Source organism: Silurus aristotelis (assembly GCF_946808225.1).
Source record: "Silurus aristotelis genome assembly, chromosome: 20".
NCBI classification, from domain to species: domain Eukaryota; kingdom Metazoa; phylum Chordata; class Actinopteri; order Siluriformes; family Siluridae; genus Silurus; species Silurus aristotelis.
This window is the reverse complement of record NC_139593.1, coordinates 14,200,948-14,228,301: the sequence shown is the minus strand read 5'-3', so window position 1 is coordinate 14,228,301 and position 27,354 is coordinate 14,200,948. Positions and strand designations below refer to the sequence as shown.

Below are 27,354 nucleotides of genomic sequence, written 5' to 3'. Positions count from 1 at the left end.
GATCCGCTGTGGCGACCCCTAATGGGAGCAACCGAAAGAAGAAGAAGGAGAAGGAGAAGAAGAAGAAGAAGAGAATACTTTACTATGCTTTTTCATTCATCCTGTTTTTATTTTCTTTACTTTTTCATTCATATTGTTTATAATTTATTTCTTTTTTAATTCATCTTGTATGTTTTTTTTTTTTTACATTTTTATCCATATTGTTTTATTTATTTTTGTAATTTTTTCTATCTTGGGATTTTCTTTTTTTTTTTTTTTTTTTACATTTGTATCCAAATTGGTTTATATATATATATATATATATATATATATATATATATATATATATATATATATATATATATTGTTGCTTATTGATTAATTTTGTACTTGTTCTTTGATTTATTTTACGTTTTTATTTATCTTTTTTTTTTTTTTACTTTGTTTTCATTCTTCTTGTTTATCCTCTTGCGACATCCTCATCGTTTGACGTCACGTCTGCCTACGGATCCCCGGACGGACAGTCTTGGTGCGTTGTCGCGTTGTGGTTAATCAGCACTGCGCAGGCTGTGTATCTCAGTAGACTTTTCCTTGGGAGAGCAGAGCGGCAGGGAATGGGTTAAGGAGCGGGGGGTCTGGATTCCTCCTCTCCTGATCGCCATGACGAACAAATGAACTCTCGGGGAATGAAATTTAAATTCCTGAAAGGAGAAAAAGTTCTCTGCTTCGAACCAGACCCGTCCAAGGCCAAAGTGCTGTATGATGCAAAGGTAAGTTTATGGCGGAAGTGTGTGTGTGTGTGAAAGGGCACAGGGTTGGAGTTTGGGGGGTGGATGTTGCTTCCTGTTTTTTTGTATGGTGGCGTTGCAACAGCAAGTGCGTTGGAGTTGATTTTGGGAATTCTGAGGGAATGTGGTGACTGGGTAGCTGTGTTCAACTCCGACATGCACGAGGCTGGCTGTGTGTGTGTGTGTGTGTGTGTGTGTGTGTGTGTGTGTGAGAGAGAGAAAGTTGCCTCGCTAATTAGGAAGTTGTGCAGTTATCTTATTAGTTGTTTATTTGTTGGCGTTTGCATTCTATGTTGTGGGTGTGATGGCAGCAGACTAACAGATCCTGCCTCCATTCGGCTTCTCATCCTGCTACCGCGAGGCCTTGTTCCCCCCGTGTGCACAAACACGGTGCACTTTTAGATCAGCATCGCTCTCGCGCACACGCACGCGCGCACACATATACACACACACACGCACGCGGGTGCACCCAGGCATAAACAACAAATCCATGCAACAAGCAAAGAATACAAACCTTACAATTATCTATCTATCTATCTATCTATCTATCTATCTATCTATCTATCTATCTATCTATCTATCTATCATACATATTGTATTTTTTAATTTATTTTATATCGATAGTAAATAATAGTCTACTCTAAAGAATCAGTAGAGACACATGTGCATATGTTTATATAGATACGCCTTGGGTCCTTATCTTTTGCCCTTTTTCTCCTCCCTAAAAACAGGGAGGAGAATCATTTATATCAGTGGTTAAGACGTTGGACTTCTGATCAGAAGGTCATGAGTTCAAATCCCAGCACCACCAAGCTGAGCAAGGCCCTTAACCCTCAACTGCTCAGTTGTATAAATGAGATCATTGTAAGTCGCTCTGGATAAGGGCGTCTGCCAAATGTTAAATGTAAATGCTTATCATGACTAATATCATATATCATTCATATATATATATATATATATATATATATATATATATATATATATATATATATATATATATATTACTGTCCTAAATTCGCATTAGAATGGTGCAGAGACCAGAACTATTCAGGCCAAAATGCAATAAAAATGATCCACTTCAAGATCGATTGATTGAATTGAGATGACATGTGAGATGATCTAGAGTCTGGTATCAGCTTTTTAGCTTCCAATAGGTTTTCATGACTTTTATATAATCCAAATAGGCCCTTTGTTTTGATAAACCTATTTATTTTTCAAGCACAAAAATGACAGTGTACCAAGCCCTATTGTTCTTTGTGTCTATTGTTTTTTTTTTTTTTTTTGTATGACACTTAAATTCTTCCTGGACACTTACAACCTCTAGAAACTGTATACCCCTAAGAATTGTCATTTGTCATCTGTTTGCATATTTTTGCGTTTTTATTAATACACTTTTTTAATCTCTAGTTTCTTTCATATACCCCTGGCATTGCTGTGTATGTTTTTTGGGTTGAATAGTAAATTAATAATATTTATAACAAGCATAATAATAATAATCATTATTATCAATGCGTATGCATAGTGGGAATTTAATAACACGACATGCATGCATTTATATATCAGAGAAAGATTTAAAAAAATCTCGTGTTGCTTGTGTGGTTTTAGATGAACAGCTTTTACCCCAAACAACCTGTGCGACTTACGCAGCGTTCACGTGCGGTCGGAATTGTTTTCCAGATTAGTTCCTGTGCTAAGCAGAACTAAAGAATGTCTTCATTGGGAAGGAAAAAAAAATCGTTTTGTCTCACTCGTGACCATTTTACTTTCATAATTTGCAAACAAAATGATAGGTCTGTTAGTAGTAATAAATCATAAGAATGATTTCCTTTATCACACACAGACCCTGGCAGCATTATGCGCATTATGTACACACAAAATGCATATTTTAGGAATATGTCCAGTACTGTACAGCTTGGTGTTTTCCCAACGTGCTGTTTATCTATAGTGAGGTAATGTTAGTTATATGAAATCGCAATAATGATTTATTAATTTGCTGGAAAACAATACAATGCGGAGGAGCTCGTGAAGGAAGCACGAAAAAAAACAAACACTCCGGCTGAGTGAGGTGGATGACGTCACTCGAAAGCGCTGCCGTTGGAGCGAGGTTGGATTGGGTGTAATAGCAGCAGGAGCAGAGGGAAAAAAAGGGGGGATCAGGGGGGCAAATACGTGGTGTGATTTTTCTTTTTCAATGGTTGCAACCTTAACGCGTAAACCGATTGTGTTTTGTAGGTGGTGGACATTGTAGTGGGAAAGGATGAGAAGGGAAAGCGGATCCCTAAATATCTGATTCATTTCAACGGCTGGAACCGGAGGTAACACACACACACACAGCTGACTTAGCCGTTAGCATGCTAGCAATCAGGGGGAGATAGAGCTAATAAAAGCCAATATACACTACTCGATTTTAGGGTACTAGCAGGAAAGAAATGTCCTCCTGCTTTGACACGCCGGGACCAGACGTGCTGACTGATCCTATAATTCTGTCTCCATTCCTCAGCTGGGATCGCTGGGCTGCAGAGGATCATGTTCTCCGAGATTCCGAGGACAACCGCAAGCTGCAGCGTAAACTGGCTCGGAAGGCTTTGGCTCGCATGTACGTCCGGATTTAATACCGGTGTCTTTATTAATAATTTCTTAACTTTTTCACCAGGTGATTGTGGCTAAAATGTTCATTCATTTTGTATTCGCGCAGACATGCTGTTTATATTGTACACACGTTAGTGCCACTGTATAATAAAGGGGGAAAAAAAATGGCGCTCACAACCATAAGGCTGTTCTTATTTGTTAAACCCGGATCACGTGACCGCACAGGGGCGTGGCCTATTCGTTTAATTGTGTGCTCCGGCGCACAATGTCTTTCGTGTGTTTGTGTTCTCAAACCTATTATTGGATGTTGATATACATTTGTAACATTTATTATACATGTTTATCAAAAGCGACTTAAATTTCTCATTTATGCAAGTTGAGGGCTTAGGGGCCTTGCTCAGGGGCCCGAAAGTGGTGAGAATGTACTGAGCTACCACTCCCACCCCCAAAAACAAAAGACCAAAACATTGTTTTTATTGTAAATTGAAGCACACAATACAAAATAAAAAAGACTAACGTGTTCTTCGTAGTGTTTCTCTTCACTGAATTGCTCGTGTAGGAACTCGGGCGTAAAACCCCGATCCTTATTTACCTTTTGTTATGTTTTTGTACAGGAGGAGAAAAGGATGGAGGAAGCGGCGTTGTCGTTTGCCAGGCGTTAACTCCGTGCTAAAAAGTTTACCCGAAGAAGAAAAGGACGAGAGCGATGACCGTAAGTTTTGCTGATCTATAACAGTGTAGACGCTTTTATTTGCACTGGTTTCGCTTATTGGCATGTTCAGATTTTGTGTTATTCGGGTCATTCGCTTTAAAAGGAAAATCTTTTCTGGTTATTTATTGGTTTGAGTTTTCACTTGAGGGTCAAGATGATTGATTTATTTTTTATTTTTACTTTAAACAGCTTTGATTTCATCATCTGAAGACGGTGACGAGGACAATTCCGACCCGGAGACTTTAAAAAGCGAGAGCGAGTCGTCTGAGGATTTAGATGAAATGGTACATGTTCGTTTCATTATTTCCACCTGACAATGTTACATTATATCCAAAATAAAAGCAAATGGAGTGGGTATAAATCGTCTACACACCCCTGTTAATGTTAGGTTTTTGTGAAACAAAGATAAAACTTAAGATAAATCTGATCCAGTGGCATTTGTTGCCTGGACCTTCAATATAACAAACACGCTGCATTACAGTGAGGGAGGCATTTCACATATGGAGGGTGAAAACCATTTTACTAAAGCAAGAAACCCAGTTAAGACAACTCCAAACCTCGACACCAGTGGTCTCCAACCCTCGGGCTGCGGACCGGCACTGGTCCGTGGGTCAATTGGTACCGGGCCGCACAGAAAGAATACATTACTTACGTTTTTCCATTTAATTTATTATCTGAACTGCAATGCATTGATGACTAAGCTACATTACCTTATATACCCGCTGTACATGATTTCACTATAACATTCTGTAAAAACTTTATTTTTACCACAACTTTTTCGAAATCAGCAAAACGTTTCTGCAAAAAAAAAAAAAAAAAGCGCAAGTCAGCAATATTTGAAAAAACCTGACTAAAGCCTGCTATTGACTGCAGAGCATAGAAAAATCCACTAGTGGCAGAAGCGTTACAGGGTCAAAAGCTACACCGTTTCTGGGGATCAAATGAGTCCAAGTGATTAAGTTAATTTACTTACTCAAGTTCGGTTTGATGAGCTTATCTGTTCTGTTGGTCGCAGAAAGAAGAGCAGGAGGTGCACACGAAAAGGGAGAGCGAGGAGAAGAGCATCGCGATCAACATCGACATCCCTGATGTGCTGAAGAAGAAGCTGGAGGATGACTGCTACTACATCAACAAGAGGAAAAAGGTATTAGTCAGCATGCCAGGTTATACGTTGTTACGTCAAGACACAGTGTGGAAATGCAGAACACCATTAACACAAATGTGAAGTGTGATTGTAGCGATTTGAGAAGACCTGAGGTGTAACCAGTGATCCAATCCGTCCCAAATGTGTTAAATAGGATTGAGAGCTTTATAGCAGGCCATTTAAAGTCTTTCACTCCAGCTCATGCCCACCATATCTTCATGAGCTGGAGCATTCTGAACAGGTTTTGGGTCTCCTAGTTCAAGTGAAGGAAAACGTGTGTGAATTAGAGGGAGGGCAGTGGAGTGGTGCGGTTGCAGGGAGAAGAAGTGGTGAAGGTGGAGGAGTTCGGGTACCTGGGGTCAACAGTGCAAAGTAATGGAGAGTGTGTTAGAGAAGTGAAGAAAAGAGTGCAGGCAGGGTGGAGTGGGTGGAGAAGAGTGATAACAGGAGTGATTTGTGATAGAAGGGTATCTGTGAGAGTGAAAGGGAAAGTTTATAGGACTGTGGTGAGACCTGCAATGTTGTAGGTTTGAGACAGTGGCATTGAGTAAAAGACAGGAGGTGGAGCTGGAGGTAGCAGAGCTGAAGGTGTTGATGTTTTTGTTGGGAGTGACGTCGATTGACAGGATTAGAAATTAGTTTATTAGAGGGACAGCACATGGACGTTTTGGAGACACGGTGAGGGAGGCGAGATTGAGATGGTTTGGACATGTGCAGAGGAGGGACATGGGATATATCTGTAGGAGAATGCTGAGGCTGGAGCCACCAGGAAGGAGGAAAAGAGGAAGACCAAGGAGGACTTTTGTGGATGTGTTGAGGGAAGACATGCAGGTATTTGGTTTGAAAGAAGCAGCTGTAGAGGACAGGGGGGTGTGGAGATGAATGAACCACTGTGGCCACCCCTAATGGGAAAAGCTTGAAGAAGAAGAAGAAGAAGAAGAAGAAGAAGGATAGTATAGAAAAGTGTCTCAAAGCAGCTTTACACAGATAATGTGGTGATTAAACGTAAATATGTTCTTTGTAAGTATGTTTGTCCCTGATGAGCAACTGTGGCAAGGAACAACTCCCAGAGATGGCATAAGGAAGAAACCTTGAGAGGAACCAGACTCAAGAGGGAACCCATCCTCATCTGGGTTGCACCAAATGTCCATTTGAAGCAGATATACAATGTTGCGGGGTGCAGTGATGATGATCAGAAGCGAACTGTTCCTGAGTCAGTGTAGCAGACTGTTGACATTAACTACAGTCCAATCCATCCTCAAAGCACCCGTTCTACTCCGGAATTACATGGAACCACCCATGGTGTTGATGAGAGACCGTCCCAAGCTGCACAGAAGTGTGAAGATCCACGGAGGGGAGAGGGGCAGGAACAGTGGTCACTGGAGCCTCAGGAGCATGCATGGAGGGAGGGAGGGAGGGAGGGAGAGAGAGAGAGAGAAAGAGAGAGGGAGGGAGGGAGGGAGGGAGGGAGTGTTACGGGAAGAGAAGTATATGGATTATTAAGTGTCCCTATTGGTGTATGAAAGTTAATGTCACTGTGCAGTTTGGACTCCGGCAAGACTCGCTATGGCAGCATAACTAAAAGGGAGAACCAGAAGGCAACACAGACATGAGGGATCTCTGGGATAAGAGACGACCCACCACACCACTGTCAACAAACCCGAGTGAACGTGTGAATGTGAGGGGACGACAGCATACAAATATCCCAGTTCACCAAACACTCTATATCAATGTTCCCCTTAAGATCTGCTCCTTTACCTAAGAAAAATCTACTGATCAAAGGCTTGACTAAATAAATAAGTTTTCAACCTCGACTTGAACACTGAGACTGTGTCTGAGTCCCGAACACTGGTTGGAAGGCTGTTCCATAACTGTGGGGCTTTATAAGAGAAAGATCTAGAACACCGCTAATTTTTAGTGAGTAGGTGGAGGCTGGCCTGACAGAATCTTTAATGTTTGGGGAGACTTTTACTTTAACTTCACTACATTTGATAAATATCTCACTTTTTACTCAACTACATTTAGCGAAATTGTAAAAGTCGTTCCTTTTGATTTGAGTGGATAAAAATTGTTGATTGGAGCCTATTTCATTTTCTCTGTGTAAAGATTTCTGGCTTTACAGAGGGGGTGACTCCGCCCGATCTGCAAATAAAAAAAAACGTGTAATTGCGAGAAATAAAGTCGGAAGTGATGGGAAAAAAAGTCGTCACTATAGGTTTCCATAGTGTTTACCTGTGCAGAGCTCTACAGTTTTTAGCGGGTGGTGCGTCAGTAATAATGGTCCGTCGGGAAACGCAGTGCTTCATGTGTAGTTAAATGGACTAAACAAAGCAAAAAGTTGCCACGCTGCATTTTAGTATTCGAATTTCTAGAGTTCCTCAAGGTGTGGTTTCAGCCCTACTCCAGACTCAAATTGGCCACAGCACCTGGGATTTATTCGCGCAAAATTTGTTGAAGTAGTTGAAAAGAAGGTTTTGGGCTCATGCTATTTTATTAGATATCGATCAGTGTTTATCGTCGGCTTTTTTTCGGACAGAAAAGCCTTTAATTGCACTGTTACCATGGTATCGCAAAAAAGTGAGTTAAAATGTTACAAGTACTGAACGTGAGCGTATCGGCAGAAGGATCGAGATGCATCCTGAGACACCAGATGATTTTTTTTTTTGTCATTTTAAACCTGCAAATCTTCTCCTGCTTGTGCGTAGCTGGTGAAGCTGCCATGTCAGATGAACATAGTGAACATCCTCGAGTCTTACGTCAAACACTTCACCATAAACGCCGCTTTTTCTGCCAACGAACGCTTTCGCCATCCTCAGAGCTCCACGCAGTCCACCATGAGCCCGCACTATGTGCCACCTGAAAAAAAGTAAGTACACTTGATCTTCCTCATGGAGTAAATACTGCAGTACAAATGATATGGATTGTATATAAGGGGTTTTGTAGAGTGTTCAAAAAAACATTACACAACAAAGACATGACAGCATGTGACACACACACACACACACACACACACACACACACACACACACACAAAGAAAAACTAAAATGTGTCAGCAAAGTAAGAAATATTACAAGACATTTTTAAAAGTCAGCGATGGTTCCCTTTTCTAGGTATGTTATATTGCCATGTTCACAGATGTTGCCGTTGCGTTCTTGGGTTGATAATGTTTTCCGTTGCGTTTCCCCTCCCCACAGCGAGGAGCTCTGTAAAGAAATGGTGGACGGCCTGAGGATCACCTTCGACTTCACCTTACCCATGATCCTTCTGTATCCCAACGAGCAAGCCCAGTTCAAGAAGGTCAGCTCGTCCAAGTTCTTCCAGCCTATCGGAGATACTGCAGGATGCTCTACCAGGTGAGGTGGAAATCCTGAAGGAGTTTCATGCGCATGTGTCATTGCGGTGTAGAGAAGAAAGTTCAGCCTGTGACTTTCTGCTCAGTTGAGTTGGTTTAGTACACAATTCAGTGTGAAGAGTTAAACTGACTAATGCAAAATTATGTAGGCAAGAGTCAGTTCGCTTTTCTACTTGTTTCTTCTTTTATTTTTCTCATACTCACGCTGGGACACACCCCCACTCACGGTAACACACACCTTTAGTTGACGCCAAAGCAAAAAACGCGCACACTCGCGGATTGCCGTACCTTCACCTGGCAACCTCCGCTTTCCCACACACTTTATACTCGCTGTCAGCTCTGCCCGGTATCTATCTATCTCTCTCTCTCTCGCTCTCTCCGGTGTCTGTACATCCTGTGTTAATAGGGCCGTTTCTAATCTTTTAGAACCAAGCGCAAGATTCCTATCGTCACCCCCCGTGTCTCCACCCTTCCACCACAATGCTTCACTCCCACAGCATTCAAATCATTAGCAATCTTTCATAAAAAAAAAAAAAAAAAGCTTAAACCGTGTTCCCTGTTTGTTCGGGCAAAGTGTGTGTGTGTTATTTATATCCACACACACACACACGTCTGCAGCTTTTCAAGAACTTTCTAGTAATGTAACAAATAGTTTAAAAGCCTGTTCTACGCTGGAGTTTCTTCAAACACTCGTTTGTCTTTAGTAAGTTTAGCGAACAAGAACAGATTTGAATTCTATCCTATTTGTTTTAACGGTCGTGTTTTAGGTCTCTCGGTGAGCGCTCTCCAAGTCCAAGCCTGAACCCGTCAACTCCTCAGTCCACAGACGGCCACTCCGCTCACAACGAGACCTCCGCCTCGCCCGTTATCACTGCAACAACACCGAAACGCCGCCGCTGCACTAATCCCGATTCAGACAGCACGCACTCCCTGAGACGCTCCACACGCAACACCTCCGGGGGGGAGAAGAGTGCCGAGGGGGGAGGAGGCAGCAGTAACACCTCCCCTCAACCCAAACGCAGACTCGCCGAAGTCCCGACTCCACTGCCCAAGTTCTTCCTCAACCTGGAGAAGAGTGAGTGAAGCTTCATCTTTACACCTAAAACCAGCTCCTTGCATATACACTTGTTTTAGGCTCTGGAAAAGTAACAATTTGTACTGCCTGATATTGTGTAGTTCTCTTTGTGCCAAACAACTGGGTTGTCTTAAGGCCTGGATTTCTGAGGGTGTGCTGTGGTTCCTTGGCACCCAGACTTTAAGTCCTATAAGCTCTGATGTACATTGGCACAGATTCATTATCGGATTGAGGTTTGGGGAATTTGGAGGCCATGTCAACACCCTGAATTTTTTTGTCATGTTCCTTAATCCAATCCTGAACACTTTTTGCTGAACGAGGCCACTGATATTAGGGAGTATAGTAGCCATGGAGTGCAACTCGGTCTTCTTCTGAGCGTGTTACATGATTAAATCCACTAGAGGGCGCTGTTCAGCCTTAAAATGATTGTGCCAAAAAAAAATCTGGTAATCTCTTGTTTTTTTTGTTTTGTTTTTTTAAAAACAAAATAGGAACGCCAGTTCACAGTGGCTCATCCTCGCCTCTGCCCCTCACACCGAGTAAAGACGGCAGCGGTGTGTTCTCAGGGCTCGAGAATCGGCGGAACAACGAACTGAACGAGGTGCTTTTTTAAAACTTACTGGTAGTAAACAGGTTTTTTTCTTTTTCAAGACACGTGCCTTTGCCTGACAACTTAATTTTACTTTGAGAGTGTTTGTTAGCTTTGTGCATTCCACCTTTTAAATGCACTTTTTTATATTCAATATTAAAAGGATAAAGCGTGTTTTTGTTGTTTTTCCAAACACGAAAAATAGTGACTTATTTGTATTTTTTCTATTTGTTTATTTGTATAAAGTGCATTGCTCAAAAGCTGACAATACCAAATATGATAAATTTTTTACAGTATTTTGAATCCTAACCTGGAAGTCAAAGAAAAATTCTTTGGCAGTTTTATTAAATTTTTCTTATAATGAAATGTCCTACATTGGAGCCATTTGATAAATAATATGATGGAATCTGAAGCAACATTCAGAGATCTCAGCCAGTCTAATAGAACATAAAGCAGTGGTAGGGAAAGGGCTGTTTTTTAATGATTGATTGAAGATTTTGTGAATGGAATAACATTGGAAGAATAGGACGTGTCTCAGATTCCCATTTACAGTCACTCTATTGTTGCTAAAGCTTGTAGTAATCCATATGAACAACTCGGAGCGAAGTCAGAATGTTGGATGAAGCCACTAATGGATTATGCGCTGAAGGTTGCTCAGGTTGATTGAGTCCCAAACAACTAAATAGCTCAGTCCAAAAATATGCTGATGCTTATTTTAAATATAAAAAAACAAAAAAAATGTTTGCAACAATGTTTCATTTAATAGTTTTTTTTGTTTTTGTTTTAGGGGGAAAAAATGTTGTTTTAAAAAAGAAAAAAAATCTTTCTTCTCATACACACATTATTTCCTGATACACATAAATTTACTGCTGTAGTGATGTGAATTCATTCTTTTCAATTTTTTTTAATACAAAACCATTTAAACAAGGAAAAAATCAGTGCAAAAGCATTTCTGTTTGGTCATGTGTAAAAGATTCAAGTTTAAACCCACAAAAGAACCAGCTTTTTGGGCTACGTGGAACAAAAAAAAATCCTTAAAAAAAAAAAAAAGTTACTGGGGAAAAGCATGGTGTCTGGACAGAATGCATATAATAATTCGAAATAAAAAAAAGGCATAAATTAATTGTTTAAAATATTACATTTATATTTTATCTAAAACCCTTCATTTGGGTAAAACATTTGTAAAAGGTTTGTGAGCCATTCCACGATGAGCCTCGAATTGATTTTGGGTCCGGATTGACAGTGCCATCATAAGAGGATAAAGCTCATTTAATTTGATCCCATTTATGTTTTAATTGCAAAATACATTGAAGAAATTTCATCAAAATTGCTTTCAATAGACTCGGTATAGAGTCTTTTCAGCAGGAAGGAGCAAGAGCCAAGCAAATGCAATTAAGGAGGTTTTGCACTTGAGGGACAGGGAAAGAATATGCTGTGCACACTCTGTATCTGCTGCCATTATGTTTTCACATTAGATTATAGATCTACCATCAAATGTTTGCACTAGTAGTAAAGGATTTCAAGAAAATGCAGCCAAGTGTCCCCTAGATGGCGCTGGTCGTCATGTTTTTGAAATCGCTGGGCTGTAAGAAACCACTTTTAAAAACGTGATTGGTGTATACTTCTGCACATTAGGTGTGGGCATGAAATAAAGAGAACATGGAGTCGAGTTTTACAGCTGAAACCGGACCCCTGCCGTATGATTGCTTTTACGTGCCAATGTATCACGCAGGCTGTGGAAATTCTGTAGAAAACATCTGCACAATGTTCAGCACATTTTATGTTTACGGAGGATAAGAGCTGTGTTTACATCCAGTCCAGATGCTTTGCATTTATTAAAGAGAGGTTAACGTTCCTTCTTTAACATGGCCAAGAACCTCTCATTTTCACAGTAATTTGACTGATGCTGCAAATGACCCCCCCCCCCCCCCAAAACCCACCCACACACACACACACACCTATGATGTAATTGTTATTCACTACTTGCATCCTCAAATAACCTTTATTAACCTGATATTGAGTATTTTTCTACCCACTGACTTGCTCTTGCTCAAAAATTGCTGAGTCACAGTGTTTAGAAGAACTCATTGTAAGCTGAAGCACGTTTACGTGCATGCAGTACAAGTAAAGTGTGAAACAGAGAATCAGCAAGTAAGAATCAGAAGCTTGTAGCCAGAAAAGGGTACCATGAAAATGAGATGCTCTATAGGCATCAAGTTTGAGGCTAAGCACATGTTCACGCCCCTGGAAATGGAAAATCATTCATACTAGAGGTCGACCGACCATGTATTTTACCGATAAGCTAGATTGAATTGTACTTGCTGATAAGGTTTTTAATCAACCAAGGGTTTTTAAAATGGATACTGGATGAAAAAAAAAAAAGTAAAGCATGCCATGTAAAATAGAACTGGGCTTTATTTCAAATTTAAACAATATTGAATCAATTAAATAATTAATCGGTTATAAATGTACTATATCGCTCTCCGTGCAACGCGCAGTCTCTCGTGTAAAAAAAAAAAAGACAGCATGTCATGTCAGTGATTCGCCTCTAGAGGCCGCTCTCGTAATGACAGCAATCCGTAACCTGGAAAAACTATAGGCGTGGATAATTGCCCATACATTTGCCGATAGTTCTAGCAATTGACTATCTGTGCCGAATAACCTGCAAAACCGATTACGTACATTTAAATCTAGTAAACCCCACTCTGGATAGTCCATTTAAATAGACCATGTTTGAGTGCTCCAGGGTCGACATGTCAATAACGATCATGGCTTGTGGGAACAAAAAAAAATCATGTTCTAGATTGTATATTGTAAAAGTTTTAAAAACTAATGGTGGGGTTGAATAATGAGTGCTAAGAGTGCAAGAAAAAGTGCTATTATTTGTCATGTGTTTAATATGTATGGAAAAAAACGTAAATGTATGGTTAATTAAGGTGTTAATGGAGCAAGATATGGTGTGTAGATTGATAAATAGAGAGATTGATGGATAGATTCAGACACATTAATTTATTTATTTTTTTCACTTCTTGCGTGGCAGCCGTATATGCAAAATTGCGTTTATTATTCTACATTAAATCTACACTCCTGAAATTAACCAGCACTTTGCTATTGATTCTCATATTGTTTGCGATGAAACTTTTCCTGAATCATCCTTGAGATGTTTCTATACTTAGATTTGGAGAACAACTCAATTCTAGTTAATAGATATGAGGTCAAAGGCAGAGTGCAGAGCTTGGAGACAGGGTTGTTTCAAAGCACAACTCTTTGAAAAGATTCTCAAGAACAGCCTTTATAATTCTTGAATAGGAAAAATTTGAACAACCAGGACTCGTCAAAAAAGAGAAGCTTGGTGACCAAGAATCTAATGGTCACACTGTTTGTGCTTTAGAGATCACGTGTGGAGAAACTTGCTAAAGATCAACCATCAGTGCAACATTTCACTGAGCAAGGCTTTGATGTGCAGTGGTAAAAGTGCAAGATACAGTGCGGAAAATAAGTATTTGAACACCCTGCTATTTTGCAAGTTCTCCCACTTAGAAATCATGGAGGGGTCTAAAATTGTCATCGTAGGTGCATGTCCACTGTGAGAGACATAATTTAAAATAAAAAATCCAGAAATCACAATATATGATTTTTAAACTATTTATTTGTATGATACAGCTGCAAATAAGTATTTGAACACCTGTCTATCAGCTAGAATTCTGACCCTCAAAGACCTGTTAGTCTGCCTTTAAAATGTCCACCTCCACTACATTTATTATCCTAAATTAGATGCACCTGTTTGAGGTCGTTAGCTGCATAAAGACACCTGTCCACCCCATACAATCAGTAAGAATCCAACTACTAACATGGCCAAGACCAAAGAGCTGTCCAAAGACACTAGAGACAAAATTGTACACCTCCACAAGGCTGGAAAGGGCTACGGGGAAATTGCCAAGCAGCTTGGTGAAAAAAGGTCCACTGTTGGAGCAATCATTAGAAAATGGAAGAAGCTAAACATGACTGTCAATCTCCCTCAGACTGGGGCTCCATGCAAGATCTCACCTCGTGGGGTCTCAATGATCCTAAGGAAGGTGAGAAATCAGCCCAGAACTACACTAGAGGAGCTGGTCAATGACCTGAAAAGAGCTGGGACCACCGTTTCCAAGGTTACTGTTGGTAATACACTAAGACGTCATGGTTTGAAATCATGCATGGCACGGAAGGTTCCCCTGCCTAAACCAGCACATGTCCAGGCACGTCTTAAGTTTGCCAATGACCATTTGGATGATCCAGAGGAGTCATGGGAGAAAGTCATGTGGTCAGATGAGACCAAAATAGAACTTTTGGGTCATAATTCCACTAAACGTGTTTGGAGGAAGAAGAATGATGAGTACCATCCCAAGAACACCATCCCTACTGTGAAGCATAGGGGTGGTAGCATCATGCTTTGGGGGTGTTTTTCTGCACATGGGACAGGGCGACTGCACTGTATTAAGGAGAGGATGACCGGGGCCATGTATTTAGAGATTTTGGGGAACAACCTCCTTCCCTCAATTAGAGCATTGAAGATGGGTCGAGGCTCGGTCTTCCAACATGACAATGACCCAAAGCACACAGCCAGGATAACCAAGGAGTGGCTCTGTAAGAAGCATATTAAGGTTCGGGCGTGGCCTAGCCAGTCTCCAGACCTAAACCCAATAGAGAATCTTTGGAAGGAGCTCAAACTCCGTGTTTCTCAGCGACAGGCCAGAAACCTGACTGATCTAGAGAAGATCTGTGTGGAGGAGTGGGCCAAAATCCCTCCTGCTGTGTGTGCAAACCTGGTGAAAAACTACAGGAAACGTTTGACCTCTGTAATTGCAAACAAAGGCTACTGTACCAAATATTAACATTGACTTTCTCAGGTGTTCAAATACTTATTTGCAGCTGTATCATACAAATAAATAGTTAAAAAATCATACATTGTGATTTCTGGATTTTTTTTTTTAGATTATGTCTCTCAGTGGGAGAACTTGCAAAATAGCAGGGTGTTCAAATACTTATTTTCCTCACTGTATATAAAAATCTGCATGTAATAAAAAAGGAGAAATAAATTTTTTGTATTTAACAAGCATCCAGAAAGTATTCACTGGGCTTCACTTTTTCCCCGTTTTATCTTACAGGTTTATTCAAAAATGGATTAAATTTATTAATTTATTGAAAATTCTACAAACGATACCCTATAATGACAATGTAAAAGAAGTTTGTTTGAAATCTTTGCAAATTTATAAAAAAAAATAAATAAATCACATGTACATAAGTATTCGAAGCCTTTGCTCAATACTTTGCTGAAGCTCCTTTGGCACCAATTACAGCCTCAAGTCTTTTTGAGTTTGATGCTATAAGCTTGGCTCATCTATTTTTGGGCAGTTTCTTCCATTCTTCTGAGGAGAACCTCTCAAGCCCCATCAGGTTGGATGGGAAGCGTGTCCGTGCACAGCCATTTTCAGATCTCTCCAGAGATGTTCAATCGTGTTCAAGTCTGGGCTCTGGCTGGGTCACTCACGGACATTCACAGAGTCGTCCTGTAGCCACTCCTTTATTATCTTGGCTGTGTGCTTGAGGTCGTTGTCCTGTTGGAAAATGAACCGTCGCCCCAGTCTAGAGGTCCAGAGCGCTGGTTTTCATTAAGAACGTCTCTGTACTTCGCTCCATTCATCTAACTCCCAATCCTAACTAGTCTTCCAGATCCTGCTGCTGAAAAATATCCCCACAGCATGATACTGCCACCACCATGCTTTACTGTAGGGATGTTTTTGGCCAGGTGATTACACTAACCCTAGATCTTTGTTTAATCAGACCAGAGATTTTTGTTTTTTATGATCTACGAGTCCTCCGGGCGGGTGATCATGTGCCTTTTACTGAGAAGTGGCTTTCGTCTAGAAATACGTAGCGCTGTGAATATTTTCCGGCTGCACTGTAAGGAAACGGATTGAATAGTGTTTAAAGGAACTTCTGATTATTACAGACACTGGAGATTCTTTTTATATACTGTAACCGTTTGCTCGCCTCATCAAACCAGCAGTTAGTTATTCAGCATCTTTTCTTAGCAGTGAGAAACGTGTCGGTCATGTCCCAGCATACTGATTTTCTCATTGCTTGTGTATTTTGTCCAGATTATTACTACGATTTTAATGAGTGTTGTATTTAGAGCAGGTGCCAAAAATTTTGTTTACACTCAGAACATGTGATCAGTGTAAATTCATACGTCCTGACGAGCACCCAGTGTGCGTTTCTACAACAAGACGCTCAGAGATTTCTGGTTCGTTATCCGAGAGACTGAAAGTCATCCTGTTCCCACTGCAGGTGCTGAGTTGGCGTCTGACTCCTGATAACTACCCCCTGAGCGATCAGCCTCCACCTCCGTCCTACCTCTACGGCTCGCAGCATCTCCTCCGCCTGTTCGGTGAGTATTAGACCGCTTGCGTATTCGGTGCACGAACGCTAATTCTAGTTGAATCGCTCTTTCTGCTGTACTCCGATGAAACGAACCAAAAAGCAATGGGAAATAAATGAATTGTAGATATATAAGGAACTTGTCTTTGCTGTCTGTTATTTAAGTCATATTGTAGATGGGGCATCTGGGTGAACTTCGTTAGCGTTACAGTCGATTTTTATGCATCGGCATAAAAGTTAATCTGAAAAAATGCTCTTTTGGCATTGTGTATAAATAATTCTTAGTAGAATTCGCTATTCTTTTATTATTTAGCATGTGACCAATTTAATGGGTAGTTTGTTTTCTCCTCGCTCAACTGTTTCTCAAGCTTGTACTCTCAGCACCGCTGCCTCTACGCGAATGACGCATCACAACACTACGGAGACCAAGACGTGTGCTGAGAATCACATAGAATACAGATTAACATGGCAGAGGTAGAGCTGCGTCATCCTGGAGATAGATATTTTTCTTTTTTTTGTGTGTGTACACAAAGCCCTGTTTGTGAATATGAATTTATTAGGTAAATTTACATTTGCGGCATTTAGCAGACGCCCTTATCCAGAGGTCCCCTGGTGGTCTAGTGGTTAAGATGCAGCGCTCCCACCGCTGCGACCCGGGTTCGATTCCCGGTCAGGGAACCATCCCCAGCCACTCTTAGTGCCGGTCCCAAGCCCGGATAAATTGGGGAGGGTTGCGTTAGGAAGGGCATCCAGCGTAAAACATGTGCCAAATCAAACGTGCGGAGGATCCGCTGTGGCGACCCCTAACGGGAGAAGCCGAAAAGAAAGTTTAGCAGACGCCCTTATCCAGAGCGATGTACAAAAGCGCTTTGAGTCTCTACTAATGAATAAATCTACACTGGTACGCAAGATTACAAACTTAATATAAATATAACTCTTGAATTCTACAAAGCAAACTTGGAAAGTGCTAATTTGTGATTTGCTGTCTATTTAAACCAAAGAAGTAAAAGCAAACTCTCTGTACCATTTTATAAAATTGCATAGCATCATACTTTTTAATCTTTGCTTCATATTGCATTAAATTGCATTGTGTTAAATCAAATCGATCGCACGTCATCGTAACCGGTGCGAATCTAAGCACATCGGTTGGTGCTTTAAATGCATCTTTTAACGTATCGTATCGTAGGCTATGAACCGAGACGCGAATCGCATCTGACTCTGTCATGGAGTCGCACATCCCTAGTTATCGTTCTCTGCGTTACGGAAAACATACCTGCGCGTTGAATCGGCACCAACTCGTCCATCAGCTTTCGACTCTTCCGTTCACTTTGCTTAATGTACTTCACCTATCAGTAAGATAAGAGTCGGAGCCCTCGTAAGTAGAACACCAGGGATCTGCAGCGTGCATTAGAAGTTCTAAATTGCTCAAGCTTGCGTGTCCGGTGTTCCTATATACTCCTGAAGCGCACTCGGATTTCATAGTCTAGACAATAACAAGACAAACGTCTTCATGGAAGAATTAAGATTAAATACTGTATAATTTTATTATGTGTAGTTCGTATCATCTAATGTAAATTTCTCATGTTTTTTTTTTTCAAATTTCTTGTTTATTTACTTTTCTGGTAAACATTTTCTCCGCAGTGAAGCTTCCAGAGATTCTTGGGAAGATGCATATGCCCGAGAAGAATCTGAGGGCCCTGGTCAAGCACTTGGCACTTTTCCTCAGGTACCACTCGCTCCAGAGGTGTACATTTGAATGGGGTTTTAAAACACAATACGTGTAAAGTCTTTTGACAGTGGTCATCTGATGCACTGCACTTCTTGATTTTAAAGATTTAATTTGAGCAATATTTTTAATTTATGACCTTTTATCTAACATCAAAATTCATTACATATTGCCACCACTTCTAACTAGCCTTATTCTTGGGTAATGGATTTTTGCAATAAAAAAATAAATCTCAGAAGTAAGGTTGCAAAATTACAGACTGGTTCAAGACTGGAAAATTTCAAAGGGAAATAAACTGGGAATTTACATAATTGCAGGTTAGCCCATAGCAGGGACCTTAATGTAGTTGGGAGAAAAAAAAATCTTTCTCCATAACATAATACATAATTTCTTAAATCCTGCACGCACAACAATGTCAAAAAATGTTAGTGAGTATTTACATAAATTGCATATATATTATACAAATTTGTTTAAAGCGTCATTGTGCTGTTTGTATGCTGCTGTGCAACAAAATAAACAATAAACAATTTTTTAATAATAAATTCAACATTAATTAAATAATTCAAAAATGTATTTTTTTTAATCTGTATTTGTTCGCATGCATGTCAGCCTATGACCAAACATACATTATGAGAAACAATATAATTATTTATAAATTGCTTCAATTTTTTTTATTAATTCACATAAATTCCTGGTAAGTTTCCTGGTAAGTACTTGGAATATTTCCCAAATTCCCCAGATGAAGTTCCCATTGAAAGTTGCCAGAAATTTACTGGAAATGTTCCACCCCTATAACCTTCCTCGACTTGTATAACCAGTGATAATCCAAAAATTCCATATCCAGTAAGAGTTCCTAGCAAGAAGAACCATGACCTGATTGCGGCGTTAAGCTTTGCTAGATATGATAATCCTTTTTTTTTTCCCTCTCCATCTTGCATTAAATCCTCTTCAGTCGGATCTGTTTTGTTGCTAGGATCTGATAAGACGCTTTGAAGCAAGATAGTAGGCTACACAATGAACTTCTTGTAGACTCGCCGTGAAAGTCATTAATTTTTTACTGATTGCATCCGATAGCTTGTGACGTATGGAAAGGTTCCATTAGCAGGACCGAATCGGGCGAAAGAATTTCAACTCGCAATGAGAAATGAAATGCTATTGTGACTAAGTGTAGGATATCGCATGTCCTAATGCAAGCGTTTTCCCAAAATATGATCTCTGTCGTTGTATATTATGTGAAGCGATGCCGCAATTTTGACCGTAGTCACAGCGTTCTCACTCCGCAGATGCATTTTATACACATGCGGAGCCCCCCAGAATTGTATTTCAATCTCGGAGACCCCTAATTTGTTTTCCATCAAATATTTAGTATATCTATATAGTACAGTTCTGGAGCTAGCTTTTTGCTAATTTCACACTAGCCCAGTGCTACAAGTGTAACCATGGCAACCGTGAGCAAGTTGGAAAAGATGGAAAATGATTTCAGCGACCCCGTAAAAACGTTTCGGGGTAAACACCGCACGAATTTGAGTCTCAGGACGGTGCAGAAACTTTGCAAGCACCGACGGGAAACAACAGAAGTGTCGATTTGACAATCCTGCGTCTCCTGCAGCGTTTCAGTGCGATCATCGATCTACTGAGACGTTCGGAAAACGAGTAGCTTGAAGCTTTTGGATGAAGTGGTCAATACAGGGTGGAAAGCTGCACAAACAGGACATTTTGATCGTGTTTCATACAATAGGCCGTGTTTATCCGATCATAATTAGCGTCACTCGGAAAGTCTTGTTACACTTGAATTTAGCGTGATGTGCTTTTGACTTGTTTTATTGGAGAGGTTTTTTTAACCCGCAGAAGACAGAGAGCTCTCTAAATAAAGCACAGCGAGTATTCGTGGAATGTTAGTGTTGTGTGGGATTTAGAAGATCGATCAGTTGCACATGACTTTATTGAGGTTTACCTGAAATGTACATTCTCAGGTAATTACTGTATTTTCCTGACTATAAGCCGATACTTCGGGCATCGGGAGAAAAGCTTCACTTATGGTGATTTTTAAACGCACGCCGATGCCAAAAGATAAACTCCCGAGAGAAATATTTGTGAAAGGAAGGAGGAAGACAGTGAACAATGACTTTCTTGGTCGGCTACTGTTTAGATACAAGCCGTGTTACAGACACTGTCTTTCGTTAAAGCCTGTGTAAAGTTCATTAGTTTTAATGTAGACACCTGCGGCTTATTTATGTTCAAAATAAAAATCTTTGTAAAATTCAGTGGCTTATATTTGGGTGCGCTTAATAGTTCGGAAAGTACGGTAAGCGTTTTTTTGGCTATTAAATGCTCCACCACAACGCTGGACAGCAGCCACAACGTTTTAATGAGTGTAAATTGTGTGCATATGATACATAATGTAACTTGATGCATTTAAAAGTTTTTACTCTTTTCAATTGTGGAATGTTGCAGTCTGATATTACAGTCGTTCATTAAATACCCCGCAAAAGTGAAAACAGAATTCCTAAAATGTTTGCAACTGACCCAATTCTCTTGGAAATATAGTGTATGTATATATGTCATATATTTAGAATATTTTTTAGTTATTTTCTGGTTATTTGTCTCAAATTTGTAACATGAAATGATCATATGATGCTTAATTTGAATCTATTCTCATTTCCCTTTTAACATTTCAGCAAGTATTTCTTTTGAAAGGATTCACTCCAGTAGCAGTGAGCTGTTTCTGATATGACCATATAAACACAATAGAGTCGGTGTGCATGTCTCGGTGCGTGTTTTTAACTGTCTGATTTGCGTCGCGTCCGTTTTATCGATTTGGAAGTAGCGAAGAAATGCTATTTTCTTTTTAAGGTAAAACGATCAGGTGGTAAAGTGTAAGGTGTTATGCAAAGCCAGCGCTCATTTCCTGTGTGTGTGTGTGTGTGTGTGTGTGTGTGTGTGTGTGTGTGTGTGTGTGTGTGTGTGTGTGTGTAAATGCGTTAGAATCCATATTAAATGTTGAAGAGATATCAGTGGGCATTACACAAGCCTCTGAACTAATCTCTAAATCCAGTGCAGGGATCTTTAGCTGGCCTCAAAGCCACAGGATTTATGATTCTGTGCTCTAATTAAAAGCGCTGCAGCTTCACCTCCCGCCAGCACTCAGCGCTGTGGAGCTTCGTGTGAGAGTTTCATTCAACGAGCGCTAGATGTGAAATAAGAAAGTGTGTTTGCGCTGCAGTGGAAATGGAAGCACTGATTTATTTTTATTTTTTTATTTTTTTCCTGTTTATATAGTAATATTGCTTTTTCCAAATCATCCATTCCTGTTCTAATGCATTCGTGTTGTTTTGTGATGGAAACCCATGAATTAGATCTTTGTCTTAAATGGTGCCGTATCAGTAGGAAGCCGTGCATGATGGGATGTGGTTAAATAGATCTCAGCAAGGGTGATTTTGAAGTTAATCCCATCTGTTATGAGTGAGGCTGTGTGTGTGTGTGTGTGTGTGTGTGTGTGTGTGTGTGTGTGTGTGTGTGTGTGTGTGTGTGTGTGTGTGTGTGTGTGTGTGTGTGTGTGTGTGTGTGAGAGAGAGAGAGAAAGAGAAAATCATGTGTCCCAATACATTTTATTCATATATTGTTTATTATAATATATACACTATTTGAATAAAATGTATTGGGACACATGATTTTTTCCAGCCATATGTGGTTCTTCCCCAAACTGTTACCACAAAGTTGGAGGCACACCTTTTCATAGGATGTCTTCAGGATGTCTATTGAATTAGGAGACACAAAACTTGTTGTAGCATGACATTGCTCTTGTGCACAAAGCCAGCTTCATGAAGATATGCTTTAAATGGGTTGGGAGATCTCGAGCTCTGATCTTAATCTCATTGATCACCTTGGGGATAAATGTGAACGCTGACTGCACCCCAGGCCTCCTCACCTACACCTGCATCAGTAACTGACTTTAACACCCTAGTGTGTGAATGAACACAATTCTCCATAAACACACTCCAAAATCTACATCTTCACAGGAAATCTTCTCACCAAGCACTCTCTACATCTTCTTAAAATCTTCCACTATTTCTCCACATGCTGGAACAGGTTTGAGTTGCCAGGTTCAAGTTACGGGAAAAAAAAAAGACCTCCAATTTACCGTTTGCCTTCAAGAATCGGAAAAGGTCAGGCGTCTCAGTACTTTTGTATACAGTGTAAAATCTTTGCGTTTCGTCTCGCACAAATGTTATCGCCATTATTTACAGACTAAACAATTGATACCCGATAAAAACTACACGGTATGGAGGAGACTTGAAAGCTTTCTTCCCTTCACCCCCCCGCCAAACAATTTTTGACAGGTTGTTCAAGCTCCATGGCGGGTTTCTGCTTCTCATGCTCGGTCTAGTTAATTAAGCTCCGAAGTGTCTCCTGCTCTCTTATTGAAAAGAGCACAAAGAGACATGCTGCAGTGTCTGTCAGATAATTGATAATTATCATAATGTGAGCTGCTGCGATTTTTTTCTTCTTTATCCAATCTTTTAAAAGAGAGGATCCGTTATAACAGCTGGTGTCCGTGACCAAGCCCTTGTAACATATGGGCTGGAAAGGTGTATCAAGATATTGTATATTTGAGGGTAAATGGTTCTAAGATGTTGGACTAAATGTCCTCGTGAGATTACTGTAGATGGTTATACATAGGAGCCATAAAGATAGTTGTGGATGTTCATCCTTCGGGTTGCATTTGCTAAGAACAGTCTCAAACACCGAGAAGTTGATCGAGAGACCCCTCGCTGATGCGAAGAGTCAAAGGAGAATGAGCGGTGTGAGCAGACAGTCTATAAGTCAAATAATCACTCTTTAAAGCCGTGGCAGGCAGAGAAAAAAAAAATCACCTTAGAGAACAGACTCTCTCAAACTTGGGGGTGTAAGAAGATATCGATACACGTGAGTATCGCGATATTTTGTGTGGCGATACCGTATTGATTCTCAAAAATGCAATGGCAGTTGTTTTGTTTTGATTTTATATCCTGACCACTAGATAGATAGTAGACCATATTATCTCTGAACTCTAACAGGGGCAGGAAGTACTAGCCGTAAAAATGATCCGGGGTATTACTTGCTTACGTTATCGCAAAATATCGCATCGTACGTGATTTCGTATCGTAACGCCAGGTTCTCGCCAATACCACAGCCACTGGAGAGATGGAGACGGATTTTCTTTGATTGTTAGGTCTAACATTTAATTAAGTCTCTTCCCATGATGGCCTCAGACTCTTGTTCTTGGTTAACAGCAATAAAACCTGATGTAGTCTTTTGCTGTTGTGTCTGATAAACCTCAAGTTTGAATGGGTTGTACATGCTGAGGAGCTTTTCTGCCCACCATGGTTTTAAAGCAGGACTATTTGACATACCATACTTAAGTAATGTCCTTCCTTGCAGCACAAATCAGTCTGGCCATGTTTTCTGCTTTGTTTTGCACCATTCTTTGTAAATTCTTGAAACGGTTGTGTATGAAATTCCCAAATCAGTAATGAAAGACTTCTCCTGTGAACATTAACTGAGGCACTTGATCCCTATCTGCATGATGTTTTGCATTCGTACTTGCTGCCACATGATTGGCTGATCAATTCCATGTATTCCAAATAAATTGAGAGAACAGTAATCCCTCGCCGAAAATCCGCGACGCGGCAACCTAATATTTATCCAGTACAGTATACAGAATACCTGTGTATATATTAAGGCTTTATAAACCGTCCCGACACTCTAATAAACACTCAATAAACATTTCCTCTGCTCTTAAACACTCAATATTCTTAAACCTACGTAATTTTGAATGGATACTCACCAGTGAAGATACAACTTGAATGATGATGATGATGATGATGAATCAAGTGTGCAGTACTGATGATGATGATGATGATGAAGATGAAGAGCATTACAGCTCTTCTGAAAGCAGAATTTTTTTTACGGTAGAAAACACTTATTTTACTGCAAAATACCGCAAAACAAAATCAGATAGGTTCCATGTAAAAACCCACGTCACAGTGAAACCGCGAAAGCTGAACCACGATGTGGCGAGGGATTGCTGTATATACGAGTAGCGCACCTTGTGTGTGGATTTGTTTGGAACACACTGTATTCGTTCTGCTGCTATTTTTTTTTTTTTTTTCACCAAAATTCACTTTTTGTTTTTGCTGAAATTGCATTCAAGATTAAACCTATTTAGTGCATTTAATAGCCATACATTAAAATACAAATACCATTGCGTTGAAATTGGTGGTTTAGAGTAATTTATGGGAAAGTATTTGTTTAATGAAACTCAAATATTCTCACTCGTATTCATTAATCAAATAAATTTGCCTCAATTAATATTTCTGAACGCATTACTCGAGGATTAGTTACAGCTCTACACTGTGTTCATATGTGTTTGGTTACATTTCCTGATAAACATTTTGCAGTGTTTATTTTGGCACGTCTGTATTTTTATTTTATTTTTTTCTTCTCCCAGAACAGACAACAGAGGTGCTGCAACACAAACCAGTTTTGGCAGCAGAGCAAAACAGTTAATGTTCTTCACATCCTGTTTAAAGGTCCATATCAATCGCTCAAATCAGATTATTTCCCAGCAACGTTTGGTATGTTGAGTGAATTTGAGAGACTCGCGAGAGACTTCACAATAAAGCTCTTGGTTTATTGTGTGGAAACTGAGCGCGATTCCGAATGTCTGCTTGAGCGATCCTCAGCGCACAGGCGTTATGCGTATGATCAATTGGTCCAGAAATGTTACATCGTATTAAAAAAACATAATTTGGTGAGGAATACGGAAGAAAATGGCAGTCAAATTATTGAGAGAGACAAAACAAAAGGCTTAGAATATGACAATAAGCTTACAGCCAGATGTGACACTATTATTATTTTTGTTTTTTATTTGTACTTCATGTGTTGTAAATACATAACATAAATCATGAGTTGTGTTTAAGGTTTTTACCGTAATTTCCGGACTATAAAGCGCACCCATATATAAGCCGCACCCACTGAATTTGACAAAGATTTTTATTTTAAACATAAATAAGCCGCACCTGTCTATAAGCCGCAGTCTTAATGTCTACATTGAAACTAATGAACTTTACACAGGCTTTAACGAAAGACACGTTACACACGGTGTAACGGGTGAAATATGTTGCGCTTCCTTTAGGAGCATAGCGGTATTTTGGGAATAGCATAACACTGCATTTTTTCGCTATTACTGCATGTGTGTAAGACTGAGGATTATGTCCTTATTATTTTCTGATGCTCATTTCTAAGTTTCTTTGACTAACGCGTAACGTAGAAAAAAGCACGAGTTTTGGAAACCTGTCTGTGCTTATATGATTTCTGTTGCAACTGGAGTTAGCGAGCTCTCCCTTCACCCAGACTCAACGCGCTACAACGGCTTGTATCTAAACAGTAGCCGACCAAGAAAGTCATTATTCACTGTCTTCCTCCTTCCTTTCACAACTATTTCTCTCGGGAGTTTATCTTTTGGCATCGTCGTGCGTAAAAAAAAAAAAAAAAAAAAAAAAAAAAAAAAAAAACGTTTTTTTCTCCCGATGCCATGCAGCTCAGAACACAGGTGAGGTGCGGTTTTTTCGTTTCGTTCGGAAATTTCATTGGTCTAATGTTATGGGGTTCAGTTTTTTGGCATGAAGTTTGTGAAACCGGGAAAAACCCAGGAAAAATTCATAAATTAGCCGCTTCGTTGTTTAAGACGCGGGGTTCAAAACGTGGGAAAAAAGTAGCGGCTTATAGTCCGAAAAATACGGTAATTATTTATTTATCATTGTAGGTCTTATTTTTCACATTTTTTGAGTTCAAATCACTGTGCATTGTCGTTATTGTCATTTTAAGAAATTGTTAAATAATAATTTTTTTTCTTCTTCTCCTCTGGAAGGTTTTTGGCCGAGTTTCATGAAGACTTCTTCCCAGAGTCTGCGTACGTCTCCGCCACCGAAGCGCATTACTGTATGAAGCAGCCCAGGCCCGTCTGCTGAGAGCGAATCACTGTCTTTTCCATTCTTTCACTCTTGTGACTCGAGTCTGGAGCCTGCTGTGTCCAGTTGCTTCTCTCTAAGGGATCATCGTATGTCTCTTTTGACTTTTTTTTTTATTGTTCTTTCGGACATGGAGACTGCAGAAAGGCTGCCTTGATCCCGCGTTTCCGCTTGCTTCTGTGGATAGATGGAAATCGCAACCACAAAATGCTTTTCGACTTTCCTTTTCCTCTGCAGTGCAGCTGCTGTTCAAGCTTCTAGCATTTCTTTCTTTTGTTTGCAACTAAAAGCAGCAAGAACGACTTGATCTGGACTCGTGTGAGCTTCAGAATTGCTCAATTTTTGGCTTTGTTTCTTTTACAAGGTTGAGATTGTTTAGTAATTAACAGAGGCAAGGTTTTTTTTTTTTTTTTTTTTTTATAACGCTTTTGCATTTCTAAGCGAATGATTTCCCAAAGTCATAGTTTTTGGCACGTGAACCATATGAACAGTGTGTTTGCTCACTCTGGAACATTTTACATTATATTTTGAAGGAATATAATCTTGCACAAAGACTGAACTAGGCACATATACTTCATGTATCCAACACTTAAACACCCAAACACAAAATCTAATCTTTGGTCTGCATTCGTATGTAAATGAAGCGGCTTCTTTTATGTAAATGAAGCGGCTCTGAGTAAGAGCGCTGATCGAAGAGCAGGTCTTTTAACGTTCTCATGAGCATGTCTGGAAAAGCAAATACTAGTCCTTTTATAGATGTCATGATATGGTCTTGTGGGTTTATTATTCTCAAAGAGCAATTCCACATCCTAGTTGCGTTCCTGTTCGTTCATACAAATCAATGACTTGAAGCATTTTTTTATTTTATTTTTGTATATTTTGCAATTTGTCTTATGTACATATTTTTTTTCCTGCCCTCTGTTGTGCGTTTGTGGTCTCCTTGTTTAATAAACCACTGCAGAAAAGA

The 27,354-nt window shown here is 39.9% G+C and overlaps 1 protein-coding gene across 1 annotated transcript; it reads left to right on the top strand.

The window, feature by feature from the left end:
• On the top strand, window positions 1–27,354 carry LOC310715724 (MSL complex subunit 3-like). The gene is made up of 13 exons (XM_083522385.1): window positions 1–749; window positions 3,000–3,082; window positions 3,268–3,363; window positions 3,971–4,068; window positions 4,258–4,352; window positions 5,084–5,212; window positions 7,918–8,078; window positions 8,408–8,566; window positions 9,333–9,640; window positions 10,132–10,241; window positions 16,560–16,659; window positions 18,291–18,375; window positions 26,288–27,354. The coding sequence occupies exons 1-13, from the start codon at window positions 651–653 to the stop codon at window positions 26,385–26,387; spliced, it is 1,623 nt and encodes a 540-aa protein (XP_083378511.1). The 5' UTR covers window positions 1–650; the 3' UTR covers window positions 26,388–27,354.